This window comes from Oryctolagus cuniculus, chromosome 13, assembly GCF_964237555.1.
Source record: "Oryctolagus cuniculus chromosome 13, mOryCun1.1, whole genome shotgun sequence".
In the NCBI taxonomy this organism is placed as follows: Eukaryota; Metazoa; Chordata; class Mammalia; order Lagomorpha; family Leporidae; genus Oryctolagus; species Oryctolagus cuniculus.
The window spans coordinates 40,096,091-40,118,700 of record NC_091444.1 but is presented as its reverse complement, the minus strand read 5'-3'; the positions used below and the strand labels follow the sequence as shown (position 1 = coordinate 40,118,700).

The following is a 22,610-nucleotide window of genomic DNA, read 5'->3' as shown; positions in this document are numbered from 1 at the left end:
TCCCGGTGATCAATTTCTGTTCACAATTGATCATAATGATAGGCCTAAGAGCCAAAGGGAGCACATAAACAAGACTAGTGTCTGCAAATACTAGCTGATAGAATAAAAAAGGGAGAGAACGATCCAACATGGGAAGCGAGATACACAGCAGACCCATAGAATGGCAGATGTCCTAAACAGCACTCTGGCCTCAGAATCAGCCCTTAAGGCATGCGGATCTGGCTGAAAAGCCCATGAGAGTATTACAGGCATGGAAAGCCAAAACACTCTGGCAAAAAAAAAAAAAAAAAAAAAAAAAAAAAACACCAAACCTGCATGAAAGATCTCCGCGAATGAGATCCCAGTGAAAAGAACAGGTCATCAAAGAAGGAGGTACCTTTCTCTGAAGGGAGGAGAGAACTTCCACTTTGACCATGGCCTTGTCTAAATATGATCAGAGTCAGTGAACTCAGGGGGCTTCCATAGCCTTGGCAGCTCATGACAAGAGCCTAGGGTGATTGCTGATGCCATAAACAAGAGTGTCAATTTGTTAAGTCAACAACAGGAGTCACTGTGCACTTACTCCTCATGTAGGATCTCTGTCCTTAATGTGCTGTACATTGTGATTTAATGCTATAACTAGTACTCAAACAGTATTTTTCACTTTGTGTTTCTATGTGGGTGCAAACTGTTGAAATCTTTGCTTAATATATGCTAAACTGATCTTCTGTATATAAAGAGAATTGAAAATGAAGCTTAGGCTGGCGCCGTGGCTCAATAGGCTAATCCTCTGCCTTGCGGCGCCGGCACACCAGGTTCTAGTCCCGGTCAGGGTGCCAGATTCTGTCCCGGTTGCCCCTCTTCCAGGCCAGCTCTCTGCTGTGGCCAGGGAGTGCAGTGGAGGATGGCCCAAGTGCTTGGGCCCTGCACCCCATAGGAGACCAGGAGAAGCACCTGGCTCCTGCCTTCGGATCAGCACGATGCACTGGCTGCAGCGTGCTAGCCGTGGCGGCCATTGGAGGTTGAACCAATGGCAAAAAGGAAGACCTTTCTCTCTGTCTCTCTCTCTCTCTCTCTCTCTCTCACTATCCACTCTGCCTATAAAAAAACAAAAAATCTTGATGTGAATGGAAGGGGGGAGGGAGAGGGAAAGGGAGGGTTTGCGGGTGGGAGGGAAGTTATGGGGGGGGGGAAGCCGTTGTAATCCATAAGCTGTACTTTGGAAATTTATATTCATTAAATAAAAGTTAAAAAGAAAAAAAAAGAAAAACAGCAAAATGATGACATTTTAGAGGCTAGCTCAACAAGCCCATTTAAACCAAACAGTAGCTGAATTACACACTTATAAATATGGCTTGAACTCTGAGATCAAGAAAAAAAATATTTGCTTAATTTATGGAAATAGTCGTTCTTAAAGTTAAGTTATATGAAGCAGAATTCTTGTTACTGTTCCCTTGTATTCTTGATTTTTGCCTGGTTACTTTGCTTTTGGATAACCCATAATCCACAGCAAGGTTTTAGCTTCTCTTCCTGTAGAACAAGTGCTATATCCTTTTGATCTGTTTGATGTGGGTTTTAATAAATCATGCCCAATATTTCGGCAAAACCAGAATCTAGTAAATTTTAACCCTCAAGGCACACATGAGCCATCAAACACCTTCCCTTAATTCCCTGTGGCTTGGTGGGTTGCCATGAGGAATGAGTAAAGTGCTAAAACTGGCAAGTGAATGAGGGAATAAGAGCCAGGAGCATTGCTAAGACAGAGAGCAGGAACATGTAGTCAGGATTCAATGAAAGAACTAAAGTTCAAAGAGAAAAGGTTGTTACCTCAAGGGTAATGGAGTTGAATTGGCTGTCAGTGATCAAGTAAGAGGTAGTCAGAGGGCTGGTACCGTGGCTCAATAGGCTAATCCTCCGCCTGCGGCGCTGGCACACCCGGTTCTAGTCCCTGTTAGGGCACCAGATTCTTTCCCAGTTGCCCCTCTCCCAGGCCAGCTCTCTGCTGTGGCCAGGGAGTGCAGTGGAGGATGGCCCAAGTTCTTGGGCCCTGCACCCCATGGGAGACCAGGATAAGAACCTGGCTCCTGCCTACGGATCAGCGCAGTGCGCCAGCCATAGAGGCCATTGGAGGGTGAACCAACGGCAAAAAGGAAGACCTTTCTCTCTGTCTCTCTCTCTCACTGTCCACTCTGCCTGTCAAAAAAAAAAAAAAAAAAGGAGATAGTGAGAGATGAAGACTAGATTAAATGAGAGAAACCAGGGCCTAGAAATGTTTAGTTGCTGAAAGTATTTGAACAATAGTGAAGAAGTCTATGTAGGTTTATTTTTCCTGTAATATTTTGTTCCAAGATGCTCAGTACAAAATTTCTAGACCACAGGGCTAGCACTGTGGTGTAGCAGGTAAAGCCACCACCTGCAGTGCTGGCATTCCATGTGGGCGCCGGTTCAAGACCTGGCTGCTCCACTTCCAATCCAGCTCTCTGCTATGGCCTGGGAAAGCAGTGGAAGATGACCCAAGTCCTTGGGCCCCTGCACCTGCATGGGAGACCCAGAAGAAGCTCCTGGCTCCTGGCTTCGGATCGACGCAGCGCAGCTCCAGCTGTTGTGGCCAAGTGGGGAGTGAACCAGGGGATGGAAGGTCTCTCTCTGCCTCTCCTTCTCTCTGTGTGTAACTCTGACTTTCAAGTAAAATAAATCTTTAAAAAAAATTTCTAGAGCTAAGGCAAGAAAACAATGCCTAGCACTCTGAATCATCTCTACAGAATGAGTCCTAGACAAATAGGATCTGAGAACTTGGGCAGAGTCATCTGTCCAGGGGCTATATTAAGTTCTTCAGTTTCTCCAAACCAACAACCAAACCAATCATAGATTGTCTTAAAATGAAGTCTCCAAGGAGCTAGATGCAGTTTAACAGAAATAGGTCTTACTCTATGGTTTTCAGAACTAAGCCATTGAGAAAGTAAACTGGATCTTTCTCCCTCCAAGCCCAGCATGCCCACTAAAGTCAACTTCTAGAAATATACAGTCAAAGGCTTAATGCTCCACCAAATAAAGGGTTCCACAAGTAAACTTGTTGCTCTGGCTAAACCTCCCAATATTATATTTAATAAAAGTAGTGAAAGTGAGCATCCGTCTTGTTCCTGATCTTAGAGGAATCCGTTTCAACCTTTCCCCATTCATACTTTCAGTATGATGTAGACTATAAGCTTGTCATGCATATATAGCTATCATTATGTTGAGGTATATTCCTTATTACCTAATTTTCTAGTATTTTTCTTATGAAAGGATGTTGAGGGCCGGTGCTTCACTAGGCTAATCCTCTGCCTACAGCGCCAGCAACCTGGGTTCTAGTCCTGGTTGGGGCACCAATTCTGTCCCAGTTGCTCCTCTTCCAGTCCAGCTCTCTGCTGTGGCCCAGGGGATGCAGTGGAGGATGGCCCAAGTGCTTGGGCCCTGCACCCCATGGGAGACCAGGAGGAAGCACCTGGCTCCTGGCCATTTGGGGGGGTGACCCAACGGAAACGAAGACCTTTCTCTCTGTCTCTCTCCCTCACTATCTAACTCTGCCTGTAAAAAAAAAGATGTTGAATTTTATTGAATGTTTTTTCTGCATCTTTTGAGATGATCATATGGTTTTATCCTATTAATGTGGTAGGTTGTGTTTATTGGTTTGCATATGTTGAACTGTTCTTACATCCCTTGGATAAATCCTGCTTGATCATGATGTAAGTCTTGTGTGCGTGCGTGTGTGTGTGTGTATGCTGTTGGATTGATGTGCTAGTATTTTGTAGAGAATTTTTGCATCTGTGTTCCTTGGGGTTATTGCTCTGCTTTTCTTGTATCCTTGTTTGGCTTTGGTGGCAGGGTAATGATGGCCACATAGAATGAGTTTGGAAAGGTTCCTCCCTTTCAGTACTTTGGAGTAGTTTGGGAAGAATTAGCATTAATTCTTTAAAGATTTGATAAAAAGCCCTTGAGTTTTATTACTGATTATAAAATGATTATTATAAAAAATAAGTTCAAACTTATTCCTTATTTTATTCATCTGTTCAAATGAATTCTTTGTTCTCCTGGTTCAATTTTGGTAGGTTATGTATGTTTGGAAACTTATCCATTTCTTCTAGGTTTTCTAAAATTTGACAGCATATAGTTGTTTATAATAATCCTTAATCCTTTGTATTTCTGTAATGTCTATTGTAATGTCTTCTTTTTCATATCTGATTTTATTTACTTGGGCTTTATTTCTTAGTCTAATTAAATATTTGTCGATTTGGTTTATCTTTTCAAAAAACTAACCCTGTGTTTCACTAGTCTTTTTTTTATTTTTTGAAGATTTATTTATTTATTTGAAAGTCAGAGTTATGCAGAGAGAGAGAGAGAGAGTTCTTCCATCTGCTGGTTCACTCCCCAATTAACCGTAACAGCTGGAGCTGTGCCAATCCAAAGCCAGGAGCCAGGACCTTCCTCCGGGTCCCCCATGCGGGTGCAGGGGCCCAAGCATTTGGACTATCTTCTACTGCTTTCCCGGCCATGACAGAGAGCTGGATCAGAAGTGGAGCAGCCGGGACCTGAACCAGCACCCACATAGGATGCAGGCACTGCAGGCAATAGCTTTACCCACTACGCCACAGTGCTGGCCCCTTCATTAGTCTTTCACACATTTTTAAAGTCTGCATTTTGCTTATTCTGCCCTGATCTGTTTTACTTTTTCCTTCTGACTAATTTTGGGTTTGATTTGGTTTTGGTTTTCTAGGTCTTAGAGTTACATTTGCTAAGTTGTTATTCTAAACCCCTTTTTTTATGTAGGCACTTAAGGCTATACTTTCCTTTAAGTATTGCTTTTGCTATAACCTGATATCTGAAATTATTATGTTTCTGAGTAGCAGTGAATCCTACATGAGCAAAAACAGGCAGCCTTAAGCCAAATTATGAAGTGGGTCAAGTGTTTATCTTGATTCTTATCCTTTCCCTATGTTATTTGCCCTCTAATTTGCCCTGTTTCAAAGATGCCCAGTTTCTGCACTGCCTGGGACTCTTCACTATTCTGCCCCTATCATGAATAGCAGATTTCCATGGAGGAAAACAGCCTTCATTTCCCAAGCAGATCATGTGGTAACATTCTGTGTATTCCTCGTAAATTGCCCTGGATGAGCTATAACAACAGAACTGCAAAGAAATGAGAGCAGAAGCCGCAGCATGAATAGTCCAGAATTCATGAGCCCCAAGCAAGAGTGTGTTCCAGAGTGTTAACAGACAAGGGTAAGGAGGACTGAAATAGAAGTTGTAAATTCAGAGAGAACTGAAGCTCCATGTGGGACCTGGAAAGGAATTTGTACCCTTACTTGTCCAAATGTTCAAGGAAATCAAAGGTCAAGAATAATAGAGATGCAGTGGATCCAAAAAGGAAATGCAGTTGAGTTAAAAGTGTCAAGTAATTGACTAGTCTTGGTAGACTGGAGATGTGTAACCAGGACTGCTTTAAGTATAAATTAGAAACCTCTCCCAGTCTATGCAAGAGGTACCCTGGTTTTGCCCATCTGTCTTCTGGGCACTTCTGTTTTTTGTAGTCACATTTTATCAAGTCATTTGTAGTTGCGTTTTACTCAAAAACATCTTCCTTGATGTTGAGTATCTTGATAACTACTTTAAAAAAATGAGAGATTAAAAAAAAAAACATAACTTCTAGCCATTGATGCAGGTGCTGTAAATTCTTCGATGGCTGTAGCAAAAGTGAATGTAAAACCTATGAGAATGAGTCTAGAATGCTGTTAATCATTAGCTATATTGCTGCTGCTTCCACTTCACCTCTATCTCAGCCAAAAAAACTTGCATGTTCTTGGCCTCATTCACCCACACCCTTCTCTGCAGCTCCACATCTCATAAATGACAAACTGTTTCAGGTTGTTCCCAGTGTTCAAGTTTCTACTCTGAGTGTATATTTCAGTTACTTTCTCTTAATTCTTAAAAATTATCATTATTCAGGTCTCGAAAGAAAAACTTGCCCTGATGTGTGTCCAACTCCACATAAGTATGGAAGACTTGAGCACAAAATACTTTCAAGAAACTGGCTGGCATTACTTTATCACTCCCAGTAGCTTCTTGCAGTTCATGGAAACATTTGTACACATTTTGAGGTCACGAGAGGAGGAGATGCAAATGAAGAGGTAAGACTTTGAGACCAAATCAGAAACAGGTACTTTATATTGGTGCCTTTGTTTGTAAAAGGGAGACAGACGTGAAAGGATGAGCCCAAACATGCCTTTCAGTAGTGGGAAAAGCCAACCACCACAGAATTTGAAGTGGACATTTCTCTTGTGTTCATTCCAAGGCTGCCCCTATCAAGACGAGGCTGGCAGATATGGCCAGCAAACAATGAGCCCTTGTTAGAGTCAGACAGTTTATTACCTACAAAAACAAAGAAATCAAAAGCAGTTAATGGTGCCCCTCCCCATGTCGCTTGTCCTCTGGAATGATACTAAAATAAAAGGGGCCAGATGACTGCAACACGGCCATTGGGATACCCTGTGGTGCAGAGCCCATGCCATGCTGCAGGTGAGCAGTATTACAGCTGGCAGCCGTGCTGAGGAGGCAGAGGAGGAAACGTGGGGCGGGAAGCCTCGTATTGATCGGAACCCAGGAGGCATTGAGAAAACGTCTCTTGACAACCTCTGGAAAGATAGGGCCAAGAATGGAAAATGGCCTTGTGGCACCTGCTCATGAGCTCCCATACTGTCATGTTCTGGGAGGGTCAAGGGTATTCTTCCAAGGCTTTGGACAGCTGCGTTAAGCCTTGCCTTTAGGAGCTATGTAGAGACACGACCATGATCTTGACTCTCATTTGGAGGATACAACATAGCCAGGATTAATTTACATTAATCCAAGTGCAGCAACAGCTATTGCCAATTGTGCTTCCCTACCTCCACTGACCAACACGAAGCTAGAGCAATGAAATTTTCCATCACCATTCATGCTAAAGAATTTAGGGGCCGGCGCGGCGGCTCAATAGGCTAACCCTCTGCCTGCGGCGCCGGCACACTGGGTTCTAGTCCCGGTCGGGGCGCCGGATTCTGTCCCGGTTGCCCCTCTTCCAGTCCAGCTCTCTGCTGTGGCCCAGGAAGGCAGTGGAGGATGGCCCAAGTGCTTGGGCCCTGCACCCCATGGGAGACCAGGAGAAGCACCTGGCTCCTGGCTTCAGATCAGCACGATGCGCCAGCAGCAGCGTGCCGGCCGCGGCGGCCATTGGAGGGTGAACCAATGGCAAAGGAAGACCTTTCTCTCTGTCTCTCTCTCTCTCTCACTGTCCACTCTGCCTGTCAAAAATAAATAAATAAATAAATAAATAAAAATAAAAAATTTAAAAAAAGAATTTAGGCTAATCTGAGTGTGACCAGTAATTATGGGTCTGACACTTACATAAGAGCTAGTAACAACCAGCAGCAGCATTTTGCTAATGTGAGGTCAGAGTCTAATTTTGAGTAAGTTTTTGTTAACAAGATCAGGTGGGACATGACAAATTCAATAGCAGTATAATTTATTTTTTTATTTATTTATTTTTTTGACAGGCAGAGTTAGAGAGAAAGGTCTTCGTTTCCGTTGGTTCACCCCCCAAGTGGCCGCTACGGCCAGCGCGCTGCGGCAGGCACACTGCGCCGATCCGAAGCCAGGTGCCAGGTGCTTCCTCCTGGTCTCCCATGCGAGTACAGGGCCCAAGCACTTGGGCCATCCTCCACTGCCTTCCCAGGCCACAGCAGAGAGCTGGACTGGAAGAAGAGCAACCGGGACAAAATCTGGAGCCCGAACCGGGACTAGAACCTGGGGTGCCGGCGCCGCAGGTGGAGGATTAACCAAGTGAGCTGTGGCACCAGCCCAATAGCAGTATAATTTAGAGCAATTGGGGTAGTCCAGATAGAAAGGGCCCACAGGGAATCATATGAAGGTTCGGAGTTAGTCTTATTCTGCTGTTTTTAAGGAGAAACCTAGGAGCTTTCTGAGGGTCCTAAGATGAAGATCGTTGTTGGTTGTCTGTCGAACTGAGGATGATGGCAACAGGCCAGGTAAACTGGCGGGATGCCCTACACCTACGTGTCAGGAGGGATTAATGACCCCTTCCTGCACTCCTGCCTTCCTGGGGTCGAAGGTGCCCCCTTCACCACTCAGGGCTGTTGCTCTCCATTCGTAGCCATGTAACCAGCGTGACTGGTCTCTGTCACAGCACACGCACCCTTTTCCCCATCCTTATCCTGTCTGACCCACACATACACCCAGACACTGCCCCCAGGGGGTCTGCTTTCTCCCTTACATACCTCGTACTATCCTGGAACATCTCCTGCCCACTGAGGGTCCTTGGCGGGCCACCTTAAGGGCTGTCAACTAACTGACATGGTCATTATCCCCAGTGTCCATGTGCAGCAAGTTCTGCTGGGTGATTAAAGAAGTACAAGGTTAGGGTCGTCTGCTGCCCAACCCTCTGTGCCCTCACAAAGTCCAGCAGCCCAGGTGCCCAGGGCTAGACACGGGAAGGGGAATAGTAGGGAGGCCCCCTTGTGTGGCTAGGTAGGGGCTCGGAAAGCCGGTCTACCCTGTCTACAAGGAAGTGCCCTTCTGAGAAACTTACTCCATTTCAAGCCCAAGGTGCCTATGTTAGCTGTGTGTCCCTTTGGTGTCCCTCAGTTATCTTTTCTGGTCTCGTCCATAAGAGCCCATTTGTTTTTATTGACACTTGTTCTTTATCAAGGAGAGGAAATTCCACTTTGTTCTTAGTTTTAGAGGTTTATTTTTATAATGCATTTTGTCAGATGCTTTTTCTGCATCAATTAAGATGGTCATGGGCTCTTTCTTCTTTAGCCTGTTAATATGGTGAATTACATGAGTCAGCTTCCAAATATTGAACCAGTCCTGCATCCCAGGAATAAACCCCATTTGATCATAACATATAATTATTTCCATTTATTATCAAATGATGTTTGCTACCGCTGTGTTATATTTTATACCTTCTTAAAACAGGATGGGCAGCCCTAATCTGAAAGTCCCAAACACAAAACTTTGTGAGACACACAGTTTCAGATCTGGGGATGTTGTGGATTAGGGCTGCGCAGCTGGTAAAGTGGGCATTCCCAAACTAAAGAACCCCGCAATCTGAAGCCCTTCTGGTCCCAAGCATTCCGGATAAGGAGCGCTCAACTCGTACTTTTCTTTCCTGCAGGGATCATTTCCACATGGGTCTCTCCAAGATCCTGGAAGCAAGCAGAGTGGTTACAGACCTGCAGAAGGAGCTCTCCAGTGTTGGCCCTCAGATAGAACAGAAAACAAAGGTACACTTGATTGGAAATCCCCTTTAAAGACCTCGTAGTCTAAGGGAGAACGGAGAACGGTCTCTGAGAGCAAAGGCTCAGATGTCTGACAAGGGTGAGCTGCAGTCCCAGCTTCCTTACCCTGTAGCTGCGTGCCTGGAAGAAGCGACTTAACCACGCTCGTCTCTCTCATCTGTAAAATGAGGGAAAACATAGCAGCAAAATAGGAACACTTCTGTATTTCAACCAAATGTGCTAATAGGTCTAAAACTAGCTGTGGCAGCTTATATGGAAAGATTCCCTAAGCATCTTCACATCCATCTGAAATAGGCTATGATAACTTATACTTAGTCAAGTGCTTGAAAAATAATCACACATCATTATTCTTTCATCCGTTGTGAGGAATATTTATTGGAGTAAACATAGTCAATTAAGCAAGTATATTTCAGGCTTGTTTTGATATATTTTGTAACAAAGAAATGTGCTGTTGAAATTTTTCTTTTAAAAAGAGGTAGCATCTCTTAAAATTCATTCTAAGAACTGCTTGGTTCATTAGGAAAAAGAAATCATAAAGGAAAAACTAAAGAAAGACTCACAAACAGTTATGAAAGTTCAGATACTTGTTAAACGGGATGAAGAAACTATGGCAGAAGAAATAAGAATTGTGGAAGATTATGCTCAGGTAAAACAAAAACTATAGCCAATAAAAATCACTTACAGACTTGCAAAATTATTTCCTAATCCCTAAATTTAAGGGTCAAACTGAGACTGCTCTTAAAGAAATAGTACCCCTCCCATTGAAAGTTTTTATTTTTGTTCCAACACATAGTTATTGAGTCCTTAGTATAGGTAAGTTGTCTAATACTTGTGTTATTTTCATTAATGTCAGTATTTCTTTCAGACTCAGCAAAAAAATTTATTATTGCCCATTATGATCATACGATTTATTCTGAGATGATTCATTAGTTCTATCTGAAATTTATTTTTTCCTTTTTCATTATGATTTGTTCCTCAATATCATAATAATCTCTATTGATTTCATACTCAGTCAATCACGTTTATTTCATATTCCACAAATTTTTATCTTAACTATATATTTGTAAATAAAACTTTCAAATCACATGAAGATAGCTTTTGCATGTTTTTTTAAGCAATTCTTTTTAAGATTGTTTGTTTATTTGAAATGCAGAGTTACAGAGAGAGAGGGAGAGAGAGAGAAAGAGATCTTTCATCCACTGGCTCGCTCCCCAAATGGCCTCAACAGCTGAGGCTGCAACAGGCCAAAGCCACAAGCTTCTTTTAGTTCTCCCGTATGGGTGGTCCCAACCATTTGGACCATCCTCTGCTGCTTTTCCCAGGTGCATTAGCAGGGAGCTGGATCTGAAGCGGAGCAGCTGGGAATCTAACCAGTACCCATACAGCATGCTGCAAGCAGCAGTTAAACTCACTGTGCTGCAGCACCAGCCCCACATTTTGTATATTCTATAGAAAGAATCTCTAATTTCCCACTTTTTTCATTGGAACATTCATATTTCCAGATATAGCAGTTACTATTTAAAAAACTAGAAATTCTGATGAATTGTGTTTCACACAACTCCCACTTTCTTTTTTATTTTTTTAATATTTATTTATTTATTTATTTATGTGAAAGAGTTAAACAGAGAGAGGTAGAGACAGAGAGATCTTCCATCCACTGGTTCGCTCCCCAGATGGCTGCAGTGGCTGGAGCTACGCCGATCTGAAACCAGGAGCCAAGAGTTTCTTCCAGGTCTCCCACATGGGTGCAGAGGCCCAAGGACTTGGGCCATCTTCTACTGCCTTCCCAGGCCATAGCAGAGAGCTGGATTAAAAGAGGAGCAGCAGGGACTTGAACCGGCGCCCATATGGGATGCTGGCACTTCAGGTCAGGGCGTTAACCTGCTGCGCCACAGCTCCGGCAACTCCCACTTTCTTTAAAGAAAGAAAGTGAATGCAATGTGTTGCTTATCAGTGGCACTTGAGAAGGAACAGGCTTCTATTTTAAGCAGGTAGCAATGAAAATGTAACCTTCCACTTAGAATTTTCTCTGCCTAAAAACTGAAAGGACTTTCCAAAGCCCAGCTTCTGGGTCCATACACTGGAGCCCTTGTTTGTCCTCTGCCGCCCATGTACTTCCAGTGTCGGGGGCAAGTTTGTGTCACAACGTGACCCCTGGCCCTACACTTTAATGCCATATTCCCAGGTGAGTCAGAACAGCGGAGTATCTCTGGAAGCTGTTTCTTTTCCAGGTAACTTGCAGTAACTCTGTGGCACAGAGAAGTGACTGTGAACAATATAAACATGATTCCCACTCGCCTCTTAGCCAGATACCCAGATGTCCACAGCCATTCCAGTGCCACCGGACTTGACAGAGGGGCAAAACGTAAAAAGGAATGAGTTCTAACAGCAAGTGAAATATTTTACTTTTGCAAGTCTAATCAAAAAAAAAAATGACCCTGCCAACAAGTTGGCAAAGCACCTTCCAGGGCCTTGGGTCTGTGCAAGTGAGGGACTAGAGCTCACACTTCCTCTCGCCACAGGCATTCCACCTTTACCTGGACCACTCCTCCGAAGGGAGTGGTCAGTTCCACGCTGCACGCTGAGTCTGACAGAGAAAGTAGAATCTGCTCAGTCGCTGATGCCTTCTCATCTGGGACTGAAAATACAGTTCAGCAGGGCCGTGACACGTGCCGTCAGCCCTGTCAGCCTGTATGCACCACGTAGTGAAGTCTCACAAGATGCTTACAGGCATTACGGAAGTGTCAAGTTCTATCTTCCAAATTCAAAGATAAAAAATGTAAAACATTTAACAGCATTCATATGCATTGAGGGGTCTTATATTTTTATTGCAGAGAACTGCCAATGAACTAAAAAATGTGATGCCAGCTCTAGACCAGGCAATTTTGGCTCTAAATGCCCTGGGTGAAGCTGATGTCACTGAGTTAAGGTAAGTTTCTTTTGAGTTGGAAAAGCTCAGAATAAAACATGAATGCATAGATAGAAGTTACTAAGTCTATATTCCACTTTTTTTTTTTTTTTTTTTTTGACAGGCAGAGTGGACAGTGAGAGAGAGAGAGACAGAGAGAAAGGTCTTCCTTTTGCCGTTGGTTCACCCTCCAATGGCCGCCGCGGCCGGCGCACTGTGGCCTGCGCATCACACTGATCCGATGGCAGGAGCCAGGTACTTATCCTGGTCTCCCATGGGGGTGCAGGGCCCAAGCACTTGGGCCATCCTCCACTGCACTCCCTGGCCACAGCAGAGAGCTGGCCTGGAAGAGGGGCAACCGGGACAGAATCCGGCGCCCCGACCGGGACTAGAACCCGGTGTGCCGGCGCCGCAAGGCGGAGCATTAGCCTATTAAGCCACAGCACCGGCCCCCACTTTTAGATTAAGTCATTTCTGCCCTTCTTGGTTACTTGGAAGTATTAGGTGTGACATACACTCTTATGAATTTTGAGGCAAATCAGTATTTTATGTACCCCAACAGAGAAAAATGCTGCCAATTAAACTACTCTGCTCGCTGTTGTAAACTGAATCCCAGTCTCTGAGACATAAAAATGTGCGTCTTAGAACTGATTAAATCCCTGGCCTGCAGTTCCAAAAGTAACAGGATCATGTTTATGCCCCTGCTGCCTACTCCTGGTGTAGCGGGAGAGCGTTTGGGTCCAGCAGGAGGCTCTAATGCATACCTGAGGCTGCAGCGTCAGCCACCGCCTATGGGAAGCACATCCCCTTGCGGTGCCTTTCCCATATTCTGTCTCCCACCGTGGGAAAGTGATTAAAGCATAGTACTTAAGAAAATACCGGAAGAAATGAAATGCTTTAGAGTACAAACATCTCATCCTGTTGGTAGTCGTTTGAATCTTTGGTGAGATACTTTTTGAGTTTTCCAATTAGACAAACAATGGGAATTTGCTTATTGTATCTTAGAATGTATTGAATTTTCTTTTTAAAGAAAGTAGTATTTCAGTAAAGGAAACTGAAATCCAGAGCAAATACCCTTGATATTTGTGACACATTATTCTTGGGATAAGAACAGAAAGGCTTATTTTTTAATGTGTTTTTCAGTGTATTTTTGTGGTGACAGTGCTGAAGTTAATCCACCTAAAGCTTAAGAACAAATGCAGGCCGGCGCCGCGGCTCACTAGGCTAATCCTCCACCTACTGATGCTGGCACACCGGGTTCTAGTCCCAGTCTGGGCGCCGGATTCTGTCCCAGTTGCCCCTCTTCCAGGCCAGCTCTCTGCTGTGGCCCGGGAGTGCAGTGGAGGATGGCCAAGTGCTTGGGCCCTGCACCCCATGGGAGACCAGGATAAGTACCTGGCTCCTGCTATCGGATCAGTGCGGTGCGTCAGCCGCAGCGCGCCAGCCGTGGCGGCCATTGGAGGGTGAACCAACAGCAAAGGAAGACCTTTCTCTCTCTCTCTCCCTCTCTCTCACTCTCACTGTCCACTCTGCCTGTCCAAAAAAAAAAAAAAAAAAAAGAACAAATGCAGAGAGGGAGACAAACAGGGGAAGGGGAGCAAATTCTGGACTTCCTTTTCCTTTTTTACCCCACCATATGCGCATTCATCCTCCTATGCATTGATTTATTCATTCACTGGGCAAATGCACTGGCCCTGTTCTAGACCCTGAGCATATAGCAGTCACCAGCTGGGGCCATCTGACGCTGGAGCAGAGAACTGAGCAGAGTGTTTAGAAGTAAACCAGTCAGGAGTCCGAAGAAAGCTTGTGCCAAGCGGAGGAGACAGAAAGCACAAAATTGTTGAGGCAGAAATGTGCTAGGTAGGTTTCAGGAACTGCAGAAGGCAAGGCAGCTGCCGCCCAGTGCGCAAGAGAGAGGCGTCAAGAGTTGACAGGGGCCAGTCCTCCCCAGCATGGCACCCCCTCCCCTGGCCCCACACCAGAAGGTTCTGTCCCCTTTCATTTCCTCTGGCAGACATGCCTTTAAGGGTAATCGACTCCGATCCCCTCTAGCCTGACTGCTGAGGGGCAGTGCATCACAGTGGTGAGGCCTAAGGGGCTCTGACACCAAGCTCCCTGGGCTGGAGTCCCACACTGCCGCTCTCCAGCTCTCCAGCTGCACAGCCTGCTCCCCAGCTGTCGAAAGCACTCAGCGAATTGCTCCACGTGAAATGCTCCAGGCAGTCTGCATGAGGCAGCTGCTCAAGAACGGTGCTCTGATCAAGCTGATCAAGCTGTTTTCTCCTGCCCTGGTACCACAGAAGCTAAAGAAAATCCGCCTTGCCTTTGCATGTGCCCAGCTGGGTCAGTCGGTTGCTTTAGAGTCTCTCATGATGTTGCTAGTGGGCACTGAACTCACTTCAAACTGCTGCATAAATGAGGGTGCCTCCCACTCTGACGTTGGTCGCTGTTGCTAGGACATGCAGCAGACACATCTAGCAGGTGCCAGCCTCGCTCACTGCCCTCCCCAGCTGCTGTTCCATCATCAAGGTGCAAGTGATAGGCCCACAGCAACTTAATCCTTTGCCACTTTGCCACACAAGCCACTAGAAGAAAGAAAAAGATAGCAGAAAATGCAGGTTGGGGTAAATCATTAAGGATTCGGAGACTGCTTCTCAGAAGTAAAGGAGAACTTTAAAGTGGATTTCCGGTACAGACAGTTCTCTGAGTTGAAAGTTTGTTCTGGAAAGTGGCACACAGACTGAACTAGTCGGTTGACTCCAATTTCCCTTTAATGTCCCTTAAAATGTCATAGATAACACGGTTCAGCTTAATATATTCCCATGTTTTAAATAGTCAAAATTGGGGGAAAGTTTGTTGTTGGAGCTTTCACTTCCTTGTGGACTTCATCCACTTTTCCAGATTCTTCTTTTATTGTCTTTCTCACTATCAAATCTCAGAAAAGCAATCTGCAAAATGAGTTAAAATAAGGTGTTCATTATTTAGTTGTTTAGTCCACCTGAAAACCGTCTGCAGTTTTGAAGTAGATTGTTAAAGAAATTGAAGATTAGTCCAAACAAACACATAGATTAATATTTCTTGTTATGAAATTGGTAACCCTTATGGATAATTTCTCATGTGCTAAGTTGGTTCTCCTGTTGTTACGGGTGAAAAGAATTCCTTGGTTCTTTGTCTCACAAGGAAGAATTTCCAAGTGGACAAGGCAGAGAGAAAAGCAAGATTTATTTAAGTCAGAAATCTCTTGGCAGAGTGGCCAGGAGGCAGTTCCAATAGAGGCCAGGGTCTGGTGGTAATGGGGTTTTTAAGGACAATTTTGGGGAAAAAACTGTCAATCAGCTAACAGTTAAAGGCAGGGGACAAACCCCATCAAAAGACCTGATTTGTATCTCATTTACCCTATCTGGCTTGCTCAGGATGAAACAAAAGAACCATCAGAAGGGTGGGGTAGGTAACTTGTTTTACAGTAAACTGGGAGCTCAGGAGAGTGGAGTCACCACTCCCTCCCTATTCTCAAGATAGGATAAGCATGGGATAGGCTACAGATAACCTTGGGGAAATGCAAGCACTTTGACCCTCTTAAGGGGACTCTTTTCTTTGTGTTCCACCAGGGTCAACCCAGCTGCCTGTCAACCGGTCTGACTCCTCCTCCTTTGGGGAAGTCTGCATGGTTTTCATAACCCTAACATGGAGCTGCCCCACCTTGTTCCAAGTCCCAAATGCTCATTACACGATCACAACCAGCCCTCCCAGGATTTTTCATTCAAACTTCCTTCTTGTGAATGTTATTCTGATCCCTGATTTTCCTAGGGGTCCACTTCCATTTGATGGTACAGCGGCATGTCAGTTGCCTACGGTACAGCTAAGAGGCAGCTGGCAGCATTCCAGCAAAGATGAACACCCATCCACCTTTCCCTCCCTGTCTTGGTTGTGTCCCTATCTTTCTGTAGGAATTATAGGTTAGAATGAAGAATAATCAGAGGGTGGGGCCATACAGCACTCCTTAAATCACAAGAATAGGGCTGACCCCCCCCCACCTCCTACAATTACCTACCTGGTGTCTCCCTCAAGTAGTCAGCTGTAAACCAATGCAGGAATGAAATAGGTCCCTATTTTTAAATAACTTTGAAGCAAATATTTTTATAATAAAAAGAATTAGCCTCTAACTCTACATATTTATATATTATGCATTTCATTAAAACAAAAATACCCTGTATAAAGATAGCCAATTTTAGTAACTATTCAAATAGTACAACAGCTGTGTATTGACAAACTGCTCTTGACTAAATACTTGTTAAAGATCTGTGTGTGCTGTCTTGTGAGCTAGTTTGTGGGTGCCTTTGATTGTGACTGAAGTTGGTGATGTTTTCACCCCATCCATTACAGAGCATACACACAGCCTCCCTTCCTTATACTGACTGTCATGAAGGCAGTGTGCATCCTTTTGCAAAGGAACGCAAACTGGACAACAGTGAAGTTACTACTTGCAGAAACTGATTTCATCAAAAAATTGATTAACCTAGACAAGGACAGCATCCCTGACCAGGTAAAAAGGTGATCCCTACCTAAGTAATGCATAATTGATGAATTCTGCATTTGTAATCTGGAGAATCCTCTAGAAATGTTAGCATTGGAATTCCACATTAGAATTGGAAGGCAATGCTAAGAGTTGAAAGTTCATAGGGCAAGCTACTTACAAACTTAACAGAGTTCCTGGGAATGTCAAGAAAAGTACTGTTTCCCTTAAGTTACTAAATATCACAACTCAGAATGTGTTTAAATGCTGAGGAAAAGAGAAGAGAACCATAAGGGGAGGAAGTGTTTCTGGGTGGGTTGTGTTATACTATGAGATATGATCAATGGATAACAGTGTCTAAGAGTTCTTGTTTGTGTAACAGCACATGCCAGGCATTGTCCTTGGTGCTCTACAGATATTTTTTAAAATATTGATTGAATGATTGATTGATTTGGAAAGCAGAGTTACAGACAGAGGGAGAGAGAGAGATCTCCATCCACTGGTTCACTCCCCGAATGGCTGCAATGGCCAGAAATGTATGTATCTGAACCAGGAGCCAGGAGCCGCCTCCTCCGAGTCTCCCACGAAGGTGCAGGGGCCCAAGGACTTGAACCATCTTCCACTGCTTTCCCAGGCACAGAAGCAGGGAGCTAGATGGGAAGTGGAACGCCAGAACTCGAATTGGCGCCCATATGGGATGCCATTGCCACAGGCGGAGGCTTCACCTGCTACACCACAATGCCAGCCCCACTCCACAGATATTAATCCATGTGGAAGGAGATGGGAAACAGATTAAGTCAGAGAAAACTAAAGAAAATATGATAGGAAACTAATAAAGGGTATTGTTGGAGCAGATTTAATGCAGAAGGTAGACTTACTATAGAAGTTCAAGGAAGAAGAGAACAGGACTGGACAAATACAAGGGATCTTTAAAAATTCATGGAAATGCATAGCATGGAAAAAACTGCATGAATTTAAAATATTTTTTGCACCAAAATTATCTTTTCCTTGCACTTTTTCATGAACCTTTAAAAATACACTTGAAGCAGACTTGGAGGCACCAGCAAGCTGTGGCAGGTTATGCTGGCAGAGGAGTCTTAGAGAAAGAAGAAAGGGGGAATGGCAGAGCAGGCAAGAGGGGACGAGGACCTGGACCAGCACCCTGTGCACAGAAATAGGCTGGATGCCACTGATGGAGCCACCCGAGGGAGTAGAGCCAGACCTACCCCTGAATGGCGGACTCCCCATCTCCAGAGCTGCAAGAGAATACGAAGCTGCTCTAGTCCATCATCCCCTGTTGGAACCAACAGGTGGCTGATGCTGTAACAAATACCCGAACGTGCAGACTGCGTGCCAGCCTGGGGTGTTGCCCACGGGAGCTGAGCTGAGAGCTAAGCTCACAGGCAGACTGGTCACCTCTTGGAAAGGGAATGGCACTGCCCTGGGCCGGCAGGGTGAGTAAGGATTTGCGTCGTGATAGGGTAGTTTAGAAGACCAACATATTCCTTGATGTTAAGTAACTAACTAGATAGTTAATCAGTTAGTTAAGGTGATGATCTGTGCAGTTAGGAGTGCAGGGTAGTCTATGAACAAAGTGGATGTGGATGTTGTGGTAGGTTAATGTTGTTACCGGTATTCCTCATGACAGTGGGTAATTAATTCAGCAAGGACTCACTCTGAGGAATTCTTGGCAAGTGGGATTCCCTATAGTTTTGTTCTCATTGTTCTTTCAAGCTAAAATTAATTAATAGCTTATCTTCTTTCTTACCTAGAAGAATTAAACTGTTTCCTGAACTAATTGGATGGCAGATGGTCCATTCTCAATTTATTATTGGTGTTATTATCACATAAAATACTGTTAGGCTCATCATAGCTTTTTGTTTTTGTTTTCTTAATTTCTTTATTTGAAAGGCAGAGGACAGGGGACAGAAAAAGATCTTGTATCTGGTATTTCACTCCACAAATGGCCACAGTGGCTAGAACTGGGCCAGGCCGAAGCCAGCAGCTTCATCTGGGTCTCCCATGTGAGCACAGGGGCCCAAGCACTTGGGCTATCTTCTGCTGCTTTCCCAGGTACATTACCAGGGGCTGGATTGGAAGTGGAGTAGCCAGGACTCAAACTAGTTCTTATATGGGATGCCGGTATGGAGGCAGCAGCTTAGCCTGCTGCACACAGCTTACTTAGCCTGTCAGCCCCAGTAATACTTCTTTTTCATGTAACACATGGACTATATTCTTCCTAGGTTTTCATAAAGCTGAAAAAAATTTTAACCTTACCTGATTTCAAACCACACAAGATTGCTCCCGTTTCTATTGCTTGCTGCTACATGAGCCAGTGGGTTATAGCTTTGAATAACTACCATGAAGTGCAGAAGGTACAGTCTTCCCTCCTGAGTATCTGTAATGATTTGGAAGGGACACATCAAGGTCCCAGAAATTGTTTTTACTTAACAATGCTCAAATGAACTAATATGGAGAGAATATCTAACGAAAAATGCTGCAAATATATCGTGCCAACTCAAACAGATGCCAAGTGCTCCTATCACATTTCTTTTTTTTCTTTTTTCTTTTTTTTTTTTTTTTTTGACAGGCAGAGTTAGACAGTGAGAGAGAGAGAGACAGAAAGGTCTTCCTTCCGTTGGTTCACCCCCCAAATGGCCACTGTGGCCGGCGCGCTGCACCAATCCAAAGCCAGGAGCCAAGTGCTTCCTCCTGGTCTCCCATGCAGGGGCAGGGCCCAAGCACTTGGGCCATTCTCCACTGCCTTCCTGAGCCACTGCAGAGAGCTGGACTGGAAGAGGAGCAACCGGGACAGAATCCGGTGCCCCAACCAGGACTAGAACCCAGGGTACAGGCGCCACAGGTGGAGGATTAGCCTAGTGAGCCGCGGCACTGGCCTCTATCACATTTCTTATTATGCTGTTATTTTGTTTGAATATGTTTGACCATAATAAGCTACTTTATATCCCTTATGTACACGTATTAATCCCAAGAATATTTTATCTTAATGATCAATGCCTATAAATGTCTTTGAAACTTAAGTGGCATTTTTAGCGGTAAACTTGACTTTCTTAACAATTAAATGTTCTGACATTCTATTAAAGATGGTGGGGCCTAAACAAATTGAAATAGCTGAAGCTCAGAATATCCTTAAAATCTCACGCGAAAGGTTGGCAGAAAAACAAAGAGGTTTACAGCTGGTAAGAAACTTTTTTAATTGTCAACTTCTCAATATGTCTATGGACTAGACAAAAAATGCAAAGGAAAAGTCATCTCAATAGAGCTTATGAGTTAAAGATGAAGTGGGATAACAATATCCATAGTCAGGAGATTAATTATGAGGATTAAGTAAATAATATCGATACTATATGTAGAACTCTACCACATATTTGTATAAAAATTATTTGAGAGGCACAGCAACAGAGAGAGAGTGAGAGAGAAAGATTTTCCATCTGCTGGTTCACTCCCCAAATGCCCACAATAGTCAAGGCTGGAACTCCATCCAGGTCTCCCATGTGGGTGTCGGGCCCTAGCACTTGGACCATCTTCCACTTCTTTCCTAGGCTACAGGCAGGGAACTGGATCAGAATAAGAGCAGCCAGGATAGGAACCGGCACCCATATGGGATGTCAGTGCCACAGGCAGAGGCTTAGCCTACCATGCCACAGTGCTGGCCCCTCCATGAACTTTTTAAACACCCCTCATATGTATAGATCTCAAAAAATTTTTGCACTAAAAATTATCTTTTAATTTCAATTTCTATAACATTTTTGAAGTACCTTCATATTTTTGTAAAAATTAAATATACAGGAAAAAAATCACAATAACATCTTAAAAATAGGAGAAATTACAAATTATAGTTAAATTGTACTATAATTTTATAGTAAAATAGCAAAATTTTATCTATATAATTGTGTATACTGTGTTCAAGTCTCAAGTTTCCATGTTAAGCCCTATCTTTAAGGATTTTAAAAAGACATAAAAATCTTTCTGGGGCCAGCACTGTGGCACAGCGTGTTAGGAAACTGGGGCAGTTTTAGCCAGGTGGCTGCATTGCCCAGCTACCTGAGCCAGGCTCCACCCCCATCCTAATGGGATTCGCTGCTCCTGCTTCCCTGCCCGTCCTCAGGCAAAGTTTTAAAAGGGCCTGTTCCTGAACACGTGCTCTCTCGGTCCTTCTCTCCTGTGCTCTCTTGGCTCTTGGTTCTTCTCTCTTGGCTCTGCTCTCCTCTCTCCTCTGCTCTGCTCTATCTTCTCTCCTTGCTAGCTCCTCTCCTCTCTGTTTCTCTCTCTTATACTCTCTTTCTCTTTTTCCTTTGCCGCCCCTTCACTCCGGTCTGTAGGGTGTTCCCCAATAAACCCATTCCCTTACTCCAGTGTCCGGTGTGCTTTGCAATGACTAACATTGATACATAACACAGCGGGTTAAGCCGCTGCCTACAGTGCTGGCATCCTATGTGGGTGCCGGTCGAGACCCAGCTGCTCTACTTCCAATCCAGCTCTCTGCTATGGCCTGGGAAAGCAGTAGAAGATGGCCCAAGTCCTTGGGCCCCTGCACCCGTGTGGGAGACCCAGAGGATGTTCCTGGCTCCTGGCTTTGGGTTGGCGCAGCTCCAGCCATGTCAGCCATTTGTGGAGTTAACCAGTGGATGGAAGACCTCTCTCTGCCTCTCCTTCTCCCTGTGTAACTCTGACTTTCAAATAAATAAATCTTTAAAAAAAACTTTCAAAAATATGAGTATAAAGGTTAGTAAGCCTGCAAAGCCACAACTCAAGAGATAATCAGGCAATTAATTATTTCTCAAACAACTGTTATAATCATCATTGTGAATGTGACAAGCCTGGGATTTCCCAAGACCTGGAAGCTGACCAAGATAACAAATACTAGAATTTACATTTTTTAAGGGAAGAGTCCAAACATAAAGGATATGAGCCAAATCCCAGAGACAGGAATACTTAAGGGAAACTTAGCAGATGGGGGATGAATCAGTTTGACTGAGAGTGACATATTGGAACAGGGTAACGAAGATGAAATCAGGACCGCAGATTGGGGTCAGTTGGTGCAGCCTTTTTTTTTTTTTTTTTTTTTTAAGATTTATTTATTTATTTGAAAGGCAGAGTTAGAGAGGCATAGGTAGAGGTAGAGAAACAGGAGTCTTCCATCTGTTAGTCTACTCCCCAAATGGCCGCAATGGCTGGAGCTCACCTGATCCGAAGCCGGGAGCTGCTTCTGTCTCCGACGCAAGTGCAGGGGTATAAAGACTTGCGCCATCCTCTACCACTCTCCCACACCATAGCAGAGAGCTGGATCAGAAGCGGACAGCCGATAATGGGATGCTGACACTGCAGGCGGCAGCCCTACCTGCTACGCCACAGTGTGGGCTCCATGTGCAGGCTTTCTTGACAAGACCAAAACTTTGGACTCTGTCCCTACTCAACTGTTTATGTAAGATTTCAGCAAATGCTATTTATTAAAACATAGTTCCCACTGAAGTTCTAGAACTAGTTTACAGTTGGTTTCTCTTATCAGCAGGATTTCAAAAATTCATTCATCCCTCTGGTCTGCTCAATGTATATGGGGTGAAAAATTCAGCTGTTTTCTTAGAGAAAGCATCTAAGTGTATATAAATTTTTCTTTGAAAAACCAATCACTGAGAACCTTCAAATACTAGGATTTTCAGCCTGTTAAGGAAGAAAGGTGGTGTTTTAAAATGCCATCTCAGTATCCAAGGAATCATCTCATTCCTACAGTGTACACTTTGATTGGAAATATACCATATCTGGGAAGGTTGTTCAGAATGTGCCTATGACGTGGTTAAAACTCTTTATACAGATGACAGATAAACTCCTGAAGAAACTGAGAATCAGATTTTTTCTCAATTAC

The 22,610-nt window shown here is 44.1% G+C and overlaps 1 protein-coding gene across 1 annotated transcript in view; it reads left to right on the top strand.

The window, feature by feature from the left end:
* DNAH14 (dynein axonemal heavy chain 14) overlaps window positions 1-22,610 on the top strand; it is a 344,335-nt gene that overhangs the window by 255,154 nt on the left and 66,571 nt on the right. The window contains exons 59-65 of the mRNA XM_070055424.1: window positions 5,962-6,143; window positions 9,182-9,290; window positions 9,826-9,951; window positions 12,140-12,234; window positions 16,597-16,756; window positions 18,970-19,101; window positions 19,831-19,926. Of these exons, the coding sequence (XP_069911525.1) occupies window positions 5,962-6,143; window positions 9,182-9,290; window positions 9,826-9,951; window positions 12,140-12,234; window positions 16,597-16,756; window positions 18,970-19,101; window positions 19,831-19,926 (900 nt within the window). The remainder of the gene's footprint in view (window positions 1-5,961; window positions 6,144-9,181; window positions 9,291-9,825; window positions 9,952-12,139; window positions 12,235-16,596; window positions 16,757-18,969; window positions 19,102-19,830; window positions 19,927-22,610) is intronic.